The following is a 13,338-nucleotide window of genomic DNA, read 5'->3' on the forward strand; positions in this document are numbered from 1 at the left end:
CGGAGCACGGACTAACGCTGCTATCGCAACGGTTCAATCGACCATCACGGACGGGCTGCTTTCATTCGGACCCGGGGCTTAGCAGGCATAAGCTACAGACCTGTTCTCCAGCTGATCGACCCATGGCTTAGTTTTAAATACTGAACGCATCCTGTGTCTTTTCTTTTGAGTTTCAGATGTTGATCATCCTTGACTCGTGACTCTCACTTGGATTCAATATCTATATAGTCAATCCCAGATCCTCTCTCTGGCTCCTCATCTTCTTTCAACTTCATCCTCCTCTGATATCATCAGTCCAACTGCTTTCCACTTTCTACTACTGCATTGTATATCGCTGCTTCTTGTGAACAAGAGCTTTGATCTATATATACTATCATCTCCCTCTACTATACTTCAATCCAAGATGCATCGGTCTTCCAATTACTCATATCAACAAACCTCGAGCTCGAGGAGCTCCAACCACGGCACCAGCAGCGCTTTCAGTCCTAATGCCAACCCCAATGAGGACTGGACTAAGATCTCAGACCTTGCAGAGCGTCGCCGGATACAGAATCGCATTGCTCAGAGAAACTACCGTAAGTTAACTTCTCCGCCGGTTGGTTGTCCATGTTGCGACACAAATCTGACTGAATGCGATATTAGGCAAGAAGCTAAAGCGCCGCCTCGAAGATTTGGAGAAGAGAGCCGCAACTGCTTCTACATCTCCAGAACGGTCACACGAGGGTTCGGAGTCGCCGAAGGCGGTGGTGCACACTGTCAAGTCCCGCACCAAACAGGCTCGCACAACCAAGTCTAGCTCAGATGCAACCCGTCACACCTCCGCGCAACGAGGCTCTTCCTATGACAGCCACTCCACCCAGGATGATCGCGGACCGATGTTCTCCCAGCAATGCACTCGACAGCTCTCAGCCTCGCCGCCTCCCGTGTTCTCTTACCCCTCATACTCTCACTTGGAATCCTATGGTCACCATTCGTACGGACAGCCGCCTTCCTACCACTCTCTCAACAACCACTACAATGACCTCCCATACGGAGAGTACGGAACAACTCTGCCCTCGATCCTGCCTGGTCCGATACTCGGATCGGGCGCAAAGAAGCACCACTCGTACGCCGATGATGAGATTGTCAGCCCCTTCAGTATGAGCTATGCGTCTATGGCTGGCATTGATCTGGGTCCGACACCGCAACACCTTCCAGAGCACAACATTCCTGTACATGCCCCTCTCTCTACCTGATGCCGGTCTGTGCAAGAAGTACCAGGGTTAGCGGAGCTAATGCGGTCTTTCAGATGCCACCTTTGTCTTCAGTCTACAGCGATGATCATTCCTCCCCTTCCACCCCAGCAGAGCCTCTACTAGGTTGTCCTCTTACACCGAAGTCGGACCCGTGTTCCCCCCACTCATACTCGCTGTTCTGATTTGATGTTGTTTCTTACTCAAGGCTAGCGGTGGCACTTTGTTTTTTCTTTCTTCTTATTTCTTTTTCCCTTCTTATCTTTTCCCTTGATTCACCCCACTCTTGCCCGCTTTAATGACAGTTATGATGTATTATCGAGTCAAGGTTGGATGTAACCGCATGATTCACTTTTTTGATTTCTATGTTTCTTTTGTTTGCGATTGATGATTTTGTTTCCTTTGTGAGCACCTTTCTCTTCTTCTCTTTATTATTCCTCTCCAGAGGAATATTTTTGTGGACTGCGCTCCAGAAAGGACCCCACCCCGGGTCCCGCGCATTGCTTTGAGATTCATTTGATTTGTGCAAGCCGATAGATGCATGTTTTGCGGCGTTTATGATGAAATGGAGGGGGGGTGGGGTGGAACAAGGCTACAGGTGTATGCGTGTGTGGGAAATTGGCTATTATTGGGAAAGCAATTGTTCCTTTTTCTTTTTTTTCTTCTCATTTCTTTTTTTTTTTTTTTCTTTACCGACCGATCAATCCGTCCGTCCGTGTGTTTCAAAAGATAGATTACCATACTTTTCTGAATCGAGTCTGGCTTCAACCAAGCCGTGTTGCTATGCAATGCCACTATCCTCCATCTAGAAGTTCGTCGAGTTCGAATCGAGCCGAGGCCAGGTCAAGGTCAGGTCAGGTCAGGCCCGCCAGCGACCCAAAAAGTTACTTTGTCGGCAACTCCACCCATCCCGAAATCCCCGCGCATGTCTCCGGTCCCAAAGTGGGTAACTGCCAACCCAGACCGTGGACGGGGAGGCTTTCGCCTCCCGCCGATGGCTGTGCCTGTTGATTGGTCGGCTCGTATGGCAACCCTGGGGCAGCAGTGGATTTGAACCTAAGGGGGGTTGCGCTTGGCCCCTTGACACTAAAACTGGGCCTACTGGTTTTAGTGGCCTAAACTTACTGTTTACTTGAAATGGGTCAATTAATTCGTTTACCACCAGTTTGTGGTTTACCGGATCCCAAACAAGCGTGATTTCACATCCACTGTTGCTAACTTGCTAGCTACTAGCTAGCTAGCTATGTTAGTGTACCTTGGCTCAATCAGGTAGATTAGTAAGTACGTCGAGTCGGGGTATGAGACGATCCCGACGGGATTTTTTGATTCCCGTGTCCGTTTGTGCATACACGGTGCTGCTCTATCTACCTGTTAACTTACTTGATGATGAAAAAGAAAACATACACGGGCTTCTTCTTCAGTCAAAGTTAGTTTACATCCCTCGGCAATTGAACAACTCAAATATGCACAGTAAGTTTAAATAAGTAAATCGAATTGGGATGTATGCCTCGGCACAGAAACTCAATCAATTCAAATCACACCGTTTTGGGGGCCGCAGTAACTTGCTACTTACTCCGTACTTACTTGGTTTTTAGTCACGGGTTTGCGAGATTTGTTCATCGTGCATACCATACATACTACTACTTACAAACAGTTAGTTAGTTAACTCAAGAGCATACACAGCCTTGGGGCCATTTTGCAAATTAGTTACCTAGATGGGTAGTTAACCTATACCCTAGCTAACTAGCCAGTCTACTATGAACCTGCGTATCGAGTTAAATCGCAAGGCTCTCTCTTTTTGCTCTACGGAGTAGTAGTATCTTGCTCTGTTTGCTTTCTGTTCATTGTTCGGGCCCGCGGGCCCCATCCATCCATACTTAGTAGTTGAACTAACTGCTCTAAACGAAGGATTAAAAATCCCCGGCGATACGCCGCCTGTCTCAAACCACTTATCTACTACGTACTAGACCAACACTAACTAAATCAGGGACCATGGGCTGGCTACCTAGACTGGCCCCCAGCTAAATAAGTTGACTGGGTCTCTGTCTTACTTATGGACACTTCTTTTTGGTTTTCCAGAAAGCCACTACTATTGCTTACTCTTTTTCTTCCATTACATCGAAAGTAAGCATTCTAGATGGTAACTATGGAGGAAAAGGCAAGAGAGAGAGAAAGAAGAAGGGTATGAGGTAAGTTAGGTTGAACAAACAAGCATTAAACGAGTGAAACCCAAACCCCAACCCCAACCCAGAACCAAACCGGAGTTATCCGCTCGGATCTCTCGGACTTAGGAATTAGGAGATAGTATACGTCCTACGTAGGATCTTGTTTTCTTGTGTTACGAGACGTTTGCTTGCTATGTGCTGGGTAGTAGGTTCCAGGCGTTTACTCTCTGCCCCCTCCCCTCCTCTCCCTTGTTTGTCCGTCTGTCTGCTTTGAGGTCAGTGTTGATTCGGCTGGTAGAAAGTTAGTTAACCCAGTAACTGCTCACGAAGTACGCGAGAACGAGTCGGTAAGTAAGTACTAAGGCTAAGGGAAGGGAGGGAGAGAGTAACTAACTACCTAAATACGATGATTGGGTCCGCTAGGGAATGAGTGTGTGAGTGTGCACTGCATCCCACACCCCCCAAAAACGCCAGGGCCAGAACCCTGTCCCTGCGACAACGCGGCGTGCCCGTCGAACCCGCTTCCGGCCAACCCGCTGTCTTTTTTTTTTTGACTTTTTTCCTTTTTGGTAGGTGAGGTGCCGCTGTGCCCCGTCAATCAGTCGCCAACTATGGAGTACTCCGTACTCCATACCTTAACTAACTACTAAAGTGATGTACGAACGACGGGCGGGAAGGGGAAGGGAAGGGCAGGGAATTTTTGGTAAAAAAAGGCTGGAATGTGGAAATATGGGCGGGAGATCGATGCTGGCCCGACCGGCGCGTCGCTCTCCCTTCCTTAGTTGGTTAGTACATGAGTGAAATAATAAGATAAAATTGTTCCCTTTTCTTTTCTAAGAATGTACTTCGTACTTAGTGGGGCTCTGCTTTATGCTGCCTCGCTCGCCAAAAAACGGCAGCAGGAAGAAGATCAAGTAAGGGAAGGGAGAGAGAAAGTTACGAACATGTGTGCTGCTACTGCTGCTGCTGCGCCTCCACAGCTCCCGGCACGACGTGGTACTTGTCCTACAGGGTTGCTAAGTAGTGTGCTTCGATGACTGGTTCTGAGATGTCTCTCGAGTCTAGAGAATTTGGACTTGACCCGCTTGCTGGTTTGTGTCTTTGTCTTTGTCTTGATTTTAGTTAGTTACTATTTACTGCATATGGAGCTTGGATCGAGTGGGTGAGTACCTTTGGAGAACAATGAGGTGACACTAATACGTACTGGCATCTCGATTTCTACTTAGAGATAGATAGATCCTAGCTCAGATTATCAATCAATTCTGAGTACTTTACTAATCAACCATTAGTTATACATCTGACAGTATGTAAGTACTTTGATCATTTTAAGCCTTCAATGTACTCCGTAGCGGCCCGCCCATCTACCTACACCCAACATGGGGGACAGGTTATACTTTGTACCAAGATATCTGATTTCCTTGGCTTCTGCAGGGTTACTTGGTAGATTATACACCATTTTGCTCCGAATAACGAATCTCTCTTTGCACCTCTGAGAAAGAAATACTGAAAAGAGATCAGTAGTCGCAAGGTTGCTACAACCAGCAAGCACTCAATACACACATACTACATACTACATACATATTCTTGCATCGGACAACCCCGATGCAAACTAACCACTTTTATAGCTAGCTGTCTTTCAATCAATCAGTCTCTGTCAAATCCAGACCCCCCTAGCGTTAAGCATCGTACCTACCAGATTCAGTTCTTATTTGCCATGCAAATCAGTACTTACTTACTGTCCACATGATGTGCTCACCTTAAGGGTTAAGATGCGGCTGGCTGGCTGGCTGGCCGGTAATTGCCCGGAAGTAAAGCTGTATGGTCGAGTCCCCTCCATTCTTTGTTTGTATACTACAGACATACATACGGGTGGCGATAGCAGAAAACCAAATAATAAAAGGAAAAAGAAATGAAATGAATGCAAAGCCGAGTTATGCAACTGTTACAGCCGCAGAAAATCCAAAGCCAAATCCAAATCTAAATGTAAATGTACGTTTGCTCCGCTGCACGCCTTAGGTAGAATTAGAACTAGACCAAACCATGCCCGACAGACAGACAGACAGACAGACAGACAGCGTGGCAGACGTTAGATGCATAGAAAGATAGATAGATAGATAGGATAGTAGTATAATAATTGAACAAGGCTCAAATATACGAGTCTACTGCAGCCACACATACCCATACACATACACACAAGGCTGGCTTCTGTCTCGGAGTTAAAGAAACGTTACTGTTACTTCTCTTTCGATTATAAATCTAAATCTAATTATTAGGATGTGATGTGATGTATACTATCCTTCCCGTACTTTTTCTTTTCCATCCCCCCAAGTTTAATTCTAAGTCTTGTACACCGTTCAGAAACGGAGGGAATGTTTCGCTGGCACCAACCATCCAAGGGTACCAATCTATCGCAAGCATCTACGTATCGTATTCATCATCTTTAAGTCAAGGAGGTAGATAGATGGATGAAGAGGAGGCTCAGAATGACCAGGACTAGGTAGGGACCAAGGTTAAACCTAATCCAGTCCACCCCCATCTCTTAGCGTTGCAGCAACCAGGCTAAAGTTGCACGAGGGATGCGCGATGGGCAACAGAATTCCATCAGAAGCCCGAACGGCTCGGACGCCAGGGATTTCCGAAGGGAGAAATCAATCTAGTTTAGACTCGTCTCGTCTAGTCAAGACATGTCGAGACGAGAGGCAGTCAAAGGGTTCCGACCTGACCTGACTTGGTGGGTGGAGTGAGTGAGGGGTGAGGGGTGAGGGGAAAGGGAAAATAAAATGCATCCATCTCGTATAGGCTGAAAGCCCATCCCCCCCCCCCCCCCCCTTTCCCCCTCACCTCACCTGCCAGAGGACTACATTGGTTAGGGGATAGGGGGGTGTGGAATTCGTCATGCATGAGTGACACCAGGAGGCTCAAGAGGAAATAAATTAATGCATTGGCTCTGGCAGTAGTGTAGTATGCAGATACGGAGTCGGACAAGCTAAATGAACATTCATCGGTGAAATCCGATTTCCTTTTCTCTCTAAGTTTTTTTTTTTTTTTTTTTTTTTTTTTTTTTTTTTTTTTTTTTTTTTTTTTTTTTTTTTCTCGTACAGTAATTTATTACTATGAATACTATCTGGGAGGAAGAGGAAGATGGGAAAGCCTTGTTGATTGGTGGTAAGGCTAGCTGGATGCCTTGTCTGTTGAAAGCTGGATGGGGGCCTCATGACTCACGCACTCATGGCACACACAATAACCACTAAATCCTTCAGGCAAAGTACGAATTGTGATGGTCTAACTAGACTACTTACTACTCCATACAGATTCGTTATCAGTTGGACGCCTAATTCGCAGAAGTTAAAGAATCTATTAAAGTTCTCATCGTATATTTTCTTACTAGTATACTATACTATCTCATTGTTAACGCCACGGAGGGGGGCCGTAAACCCGCATTACAAATACGATGATAGCTACAATACTGAGTATATTATGCATCGGACGGACAGAACATCTCTCCGACTCCGATCGGAGGGAGTCAGTCAGGTCATCACTTTAATTTCCCTCTTTTGTTTTTTTCGATTTACCCGTTCAGGGTCTGAAGATTACGCTCGACCGGTCGGTCGGTCGGTCGGCCGGACCGGATGAATACTCCCTAAACTAGATAGTAGTTTCTAGTAGTGAGATGGTGCCATTCTAGACTCCTGCTTATTAGTATTATCCTAATTGTTCTGTGGGACTTGAGAAATACCACGTGTGATCCTGCGATCCTTTCGTTCTGCTATCTTTGGTAGGTGCCTAGCTGTTTACATCATGTCTCATAGTAATTTATTTGAGGAAATTTAGTAATATGTGTGATGTGATAGCTTGAACAGGAAATGGCTAGCGATAGTAGATGTTGGATGCCTATTGTATTGCTGTGCTGGGGGCAAGAGATGGTTCTTTCACATGTACGATCACAATTGCTGGCTACTAGATTGACAATACTCAGGCAGTAGACTTGTAGTGGTCATTCTAGGCAATAATATTCCTGAATATAGACGCCTACTACTACAGCTACTACTGACCCAGGTATATAGTAGGATCGTGATGGTGGAGAGCATATATTTCATGCTCTTATATATACTATACTATACTATACTATTCTATATACTACTCCGTATATTCCATAGCACTACACACTAGCTGCATCGGAGATGCTAGGGTAGTATTCTATCATCCACAAGTATACCTTTTTCCTGATTAGGAAATACCTATCATAGACAAAGAGAATTTACTATCTAGCTGCAGGACGTTTGACAGAATGCCGAGTTATGCATGTGCTTATCTATGGGGTGAGTTAGTGCCGAGTCAGATATGAGTTTGTCATCTTTTCTATATACATACTAAATTAGAGTGTTTGATTATTACAATTACGATCGAGTGTAATGCCTGGTTTGATCTGATGCTATTCCTGTGTTCTATGCTAGGCAACGATGAATAGAATAGATGTAGCCTGAGATGGAATCGAATATAGCTGCCTATTCTGGTGGAATGGGAAGTAGGCATGTGCATACGTATGATATACGTGTATTCGGTCTCTAGAATGTGGCCGCCTGATGCACATGAACTGTATGATAATTATTTACGTGATAGCTGATTCCGTATGTGTCTTCTGGGTAGGTAATGGAGGGGATAGGAGTCACAGGCTTCGTGGTTTGCTACTGATGGACCAGACCGAGTATCTTTGGGGAAACCACCGGCGGAAGAATAGTATATGTTCTTACGAGCCACGATGTTGGTCGCGGTCAAGCTGCATGTTCAGTCTACATCATGAACTCTACTGCACCTCATCATCAATTCATACAATCATACTTTATCCATGATTCTCCTCTGTACTGTATTCGAACGTGAATCTGTACGCCAAAGACGAAGAAACTCGACTCAACGACGCCTCGATGCAGGTCAACAGGATGAGCTGAAACGAACAGTGCGAACTCAAGCGAACAAGGTCAATAGACAAGCGTGGTAGAAGTAGTGTATCGGTTTTGCGGGAGATAGTGATGGCCACGAGTAAGAGATAGTGCGGTAGGAAGATAGAGGGTGATGATTCCAAATATTTCACTAGATGGAGCACAGACAGGCAATGGAAGAGATGAAGAGCATAAGAATATATAAAATGAAAAAAAGAACAGAAAGGATTAAGAAAGATGTAAAACATCCCTCAAATAGCTATCCCAACAGAAAAAGCACAAAGACAATGGCGACCCGTTATCCGGCCTCCGCTCCGTTGATGCTCATCTGGTTAGGATTGTATCGCCGTCTGCGCATGGGCGCCTTTTTCCTTTTCGCAATGGCGGCACTCTGTGCGCTGCCGGGGGCGCTCCCCATTTCCGTGTCCCCATCATTATCAGCATTATCAGCCTCCCCGTGCAGCGCCTCGTACCGTGCCAGCTCATCCAATTCCCGAACATCAAGAGGCTTCATCCGCAGCCACTTCATGCGCGGTCCTGAGCGCGAGCGTTCCGACACGCGGAAGCCATAGATTCGAGATTCGTAGATCCGACCCGGTCCAAGACCCGGGCTGAAGTTGACGGTACGCACGCCGTTGATCTCAACAGGCTGGTTGGGAGGGGGCACATCCGGCACCACTTGGTTGTTGATCGAAGATGTCAAGGAGGAGGAGCGGGTCGGTGATAACGCGGCGAGGGAGCTGTCCAGCCGGGGTCCGATATCGAGGTCTGGGAAGGTCATAAAGAACAGGCATCCAAAGGTAGTTCCGAAGAAAGCTCCGTCGACCGAGTGGAACCGACTGTTCGGGGGAGTGTAGAGATCTTGGCAACTAGGGCAGAACAATTTGACCGTCTCTTGGCCAGGCGTGTCGGAACGTCCGACGGGCAGAACCTTGCATCCGTTGCAATAGACTCGCGGGCAGACACCGAAATGTTGCATCTCATACTTTTCAAGCATCTGCTGGATACCGGGCCGTGAAGTGATGTAGCGTTGATGGATCAGTCCGTAAAGCAATTCAGCAGAGCTCTCGATGACGCTCAGATCACTCGCGACTCGTGCATGCCTCCGTTCCCCTGCCCTGCGGTAGCCTGGCGGCTTCTCATCTCCTAGAATCTCGTCCTCATCCTCTTCTTCCTCCTCCTCCTCTTCATCTTCCTCGTCCTCCTCGGGTTCCACGTCCAGGATCATTTCCAAGGCCTCCTTGTACATAGGCACCTGCGATTGCAGCCCTGTCAAGTTGAAGTCATCTTCGATAAAGTCCTCCGACACTTCCGCAAAGAACTCATGACCCATCAGGGAGCAAAACGAGGAGATCCAGGACTCCGGGGCCCCTTCCGAAGACGACATGTCGAAGGAGTCGGACGCGGACGACGAGGGCGTCGATTCAGACAGTTGACTCAGATCCAGCCTGTCTAGGCCGTCGGCCAACGCCGAACCTATCTCTCTCGACACGTTGCCGAGCTAGGGGGAGAAACGACTGCGAAATATCTCGTGCGAGATGAAGCGCCGATTAAACCTGCACCAGATGCAATGGGATCTGGTACGAGGTTCCGAAGTCGAGAGCCCTCCTGTGGCAGGAAGGCAAGAATTGGATGGATAAGGTATGATCGGACTGCAGATGACGTCCGCTGTAGGGCTAATAGAATGACAGAGTGGTGATGAATGTCGCGGTCATGACAGTGTGCGGGCGGGCGAGCGGGCGGGCAGATTGTTGTGCGATGAGGGTGTGTTAACGCGACTGAATTGGGTGGGGGGACTCTTCAGCAAACGATGTCTCCCAGAATCACTGACGGCCACAAGACATTAATAGTGATTGATAAAGTTGACCCTTCCAGATGATAGTGGATAAGGATGGATCACAAATCTCCCTGGCTCTTTCTCTCTCTTCCTGAACCGATCGACGGAGGTTGTCGAGGGGCTTCCGAAATTAGGTTCGTGGGGCGGTCGGGAAAGGTGCTCAAACACGAAGAGGGAGCGATAGATAAGGCAGCTGGCGACGGCAGAGTGATGAGTCGGGGCCCAAAAGATAGACAACAGAAAGACCAGATGTCTTCAGATGCAGAGAAGGTGGGTGGCCACACCAACAGCGATTCACAAGTGGAACATGTTCTGGGATTGGCTTTGGAGGAGGTTGGCGACCGAAAGTCACCCGCCGCTGGCTTTCCCTCCCTCGGTCACGTGGTGATCGACCAGCCTCGACTCCCTTCAGTGTTTCTTCAACTTCTTTACATGGGACAGACATGGTTATACAGGATAACGACGCTTCATGCTACGATTTGAACAGTCGTGGCTACTGTAGATATAGCCTCATCTTCTTTAGAACAAATCTCGGATCACCCGGGACCATTCGCCTTCATCTCCAAGCACTCCCGAGAGCCCCTCCCCCGTGTTCTGGATTTCACCATCATGACCTACAAACCCATTGATTCCCTCGGCCGGCGTCCCGGAAGCCATAAAGTTCCCAAACCCACCTACTGCCTCAAATAGATTCGTGAGCTCATGGCTCATCTGCAGCCCGTTGAGAGGGCTGTTGCCAAGCTCGCCGATCCCATTCATCGGGCCATACACCGACAAATCTTCAATTTGGTGGCCAGCTAACCCGGCCATGGCCACCGCTGCACTTGAATGGGGATCATTAGAGTCAGACCCAAAGGGCCGCATAAGCACTCCCAGCCGTTCGCCGATCTTTCGAAGGCCTTTGATAGCCTTCCAGAGACGCTTCGACACGTAGGACTTTGTACTGAACCCGCTGATCAAGTTCAGCGCCATGTAGAACTCGTCCCGCACCTGTCGGTTGAACTCTGTCGGTGCATGGCAGACAGCAAGGAAGATGACCGCCAAAGCAGCCACGAGGAAGTAGTTGAAGGTGATCTGTTGGCTGCGGTAAATGTCGGATGTCTGATTGAGTCGAGTGAGCACGCGGATAGTGTCTTTTGCGACGTCCACCACCGTCTGAGCATGACCCTTATCCTCGGCAATACTTGCTGCGGAGTGCAGGACGGGCCGGTAGATGAGGATTCGGAGCTGATTCATGCGGAGATACAGTAGAACCCTTAGTCGCCTCAGGCCCCGGTTCGTCGACTCCACATGACCATTCTTTGGAGATTCGATTGGATAGAATTTCAGGGCATCTGGGACTTGCTTGTACCACTGCAGGATCTGGTAATCCAGATAACCTATCTCGTCCCGACGTATATCCGTTGCACCCTCAGAGCCCAGCCCGGAATACCAGATCTTCGAGCTAATGCGATTGTATGATATCATTGATTTCAGATACGGCAATGAAGCATCCTAAGGGGGCAATTAGCAGCTGACCAATAAAGTCTTTATGAATGATGTAGCTCACCGGCTCCGGGAGGTTAGGGTCGATGTCTTCATCCTGAATGTTGAAAGGCAGCCCTGTCCCGAGACTCCACCGTCGATCCAGACTGTAGATTGTCCAGAAAGTCTTCACCACGGCAGGCCATTGTTCTTCATCCGGGAACATTTTGGTCAGGGCATCGCGCCGATGCAGACCCATCTCAAGACACATGCGTGCGGCCAGGCCGATGATGCGATAAGCCATGGCATCATCGTCCATGTGAAAATGGAAAGTTGCCTGTCGTTTAATGCGTTAGCGTAACCCGACTGAACAGAGCGATATACCTACAATCATGCCATATATCTGGATGGTCTTGATGTCGAGCGTATCCCAGAGTTTGGATTCAGCTATTGGCTTCACGCTCAGATACAGCCGCTGTCCGAGCTCGCTTTGGCCACCTCCCTCCACGATCAGCGTTATAGCAAGTATCATCTTCAATAGAACCGTGCTGTCATCAGTAAGACCATCAGCACCAGGCAACCCCCGTTGCGCAAACCCCGTGCGTATCGCTGATTCCATGAACGTGTATAGCAGGTTCACTTGCTGGGCGATATGGTCTATATCTACTAGCGGATACATGATACCAATCTCCTCTTCGTAGACACGACACAGACGCAGAGCTTCATCTCGCTTGATGGACCATATCGGATCCTTGGTGGGGTGCATCGTGAGAAACGACGGGCCCACATGGGGAGGAGAGCCAGCCGGTGTAACCTGGGCCGTGGTCAAATCGTCTGGTATGACTTCCTCTGGCGGAGCGATGCCCATATTCTGTAGACTAGACCTTGCGACATCAAAGTTAAAAGCAGAGCTGGTAGGCCCCTGGAACCGGGGATGCCTTATGCGTGGTTTGCTCAACGGGGCTTGCATAGGCGTGAACACCGACTGCGAGCCATCACGAGAGAAGGCGTCGAAGTTTGGAGAGTCGATGGACGACCTTTGCGACCGAAGATCCTTAAGATTGGTAAAAAGACTATTTACCTGATCCTGCAATGTCTTGATTTGGTCTGTCATCGACCGGAATTCCCTGGTGGTGGAGAACGGGTTAGCTGAGGATCATGATAACATACTGCAGGGAAAGAAGCCGGAAATAATGATCGACGTACTCGGAATCTTTAAAGTTATTATTGCAGCAGTTTGGGGCATATCGACCTATGGAGATGGTAAGTCGCGTTTGCCATGTGTATCACGGAGCTACAGCGATAAGCTGACTGACATTCGAGGTTAAGGTGTCCACAGCGTTGGCAGGGGACCTGGCCATTGCATTTGATCTTCCGCCTCTTGCATTCGTTACTAAACGGGAAATACAGAATTAATCAGCTAACAGATAAGAGAAAATATGCTAAGCCAGTGACAAGAGGGTTCAACATGGGTGGATGGCAGCAAGCCGGATCATACCACGCGATGGAGATGTAGCGATTCCGCTTGGAACGAGTATGAGTTCCGTTGGCCGGTTCCGCTTTCCTCTTCGCGGTATCAGCGTCCGGGGTGGCATTCTGGTCGCCAGAATCTGGCTGGGGTGGTGCCATATCAACCTGCGGCGACTCCGAAGACATTTTGGATGGAAATCAAGTTGGGACGATTGGTTGTTGGCGCGAAAGAG

At 48.3% G+C, this 13,338-nt stretch overlaps 3 protein-coding genes across 3 annotated transcripts; 1 reads left to right on the forward strand and 2 right to left on the reverse strand.

Moving 5' to 3' along the window:
- Window positions 1-403: 403 nt before the first annotated feature.
- AtWU_02586 (bZIP transcription factor) lies at window positions 404-1,235 on the forward strand (the record flags this gene model as incomplete). Its single annotated transcript, XM_035497699.1, has 2 exons — window positions 404-575; window positions 643-1,235. The coding sequence occupies 2 exons, from the start codon at window positions 404-406 to the stop codon at window positions 1,233-1,235; spliced, it is 765 nt and encodes a 254-aa protein (XP_035353592.1).
- A 7,397-nt stretch (window positions 1,236-8,632) lies between these two features.
- AtWU_02587 (casein kinase II subunit beta) lies at window positions 8,633-9,721 on the reverse strand (the record flags this gene model as incomplete). Its single annotated transcript, XM_035497700.1, has 1 exon — window positions 8,633-9,721. The coding sequence occupies one exon, from the start codon at window positions 9,719-9,721 to the stop codon at window positions 8,633-8,635; it is 1,089 nt and encodes a 362-aa protein (XP_035353593.1).
- Window positions 9,722-10,690: 969 nt separating this feature from the next.
- On the reverse strand, window positions 10,691-13,291 carry AtWU_02588 (transcription factor domain-containing protein; the record flags this gene model as incomplete). The annotated part of the gene is made up of 6 exons (XM_035497701.1): window positions 10,691-11,665; window positions 11,721-11,972; window positions 12,024-12,762; window positions 12,842-12,887; window positions 12,952-13,028; window positions 13,134-13,291. The coding sequence occupies 6 exons, from the start codon at window positions 13,289-13,291 to the stop codon at window positions 10,691-10,693; spliced, it is 2,247 nt and encodes a 748-aa protein (XP_035353594.1).
- Window positions 13,292-13,338: the final 47 nt, after the last annotated feature.

The sequence above is a fragment of the Aspergillus tubingensis genome (assembly GCF_013340325.1).
Source record: "Aspergillus tubingensis WU-2223L DNA, scaffold_4, whole genome shotgun sequence".
NCBI classification, from domain to species: domain Eukaryota; kingdom Fungi; phylum Ascomycota; class Eurotiomycetes; order Eurotiales; family Aspergillaceae; genus Aspergillus; species Aspergillus tubingensis.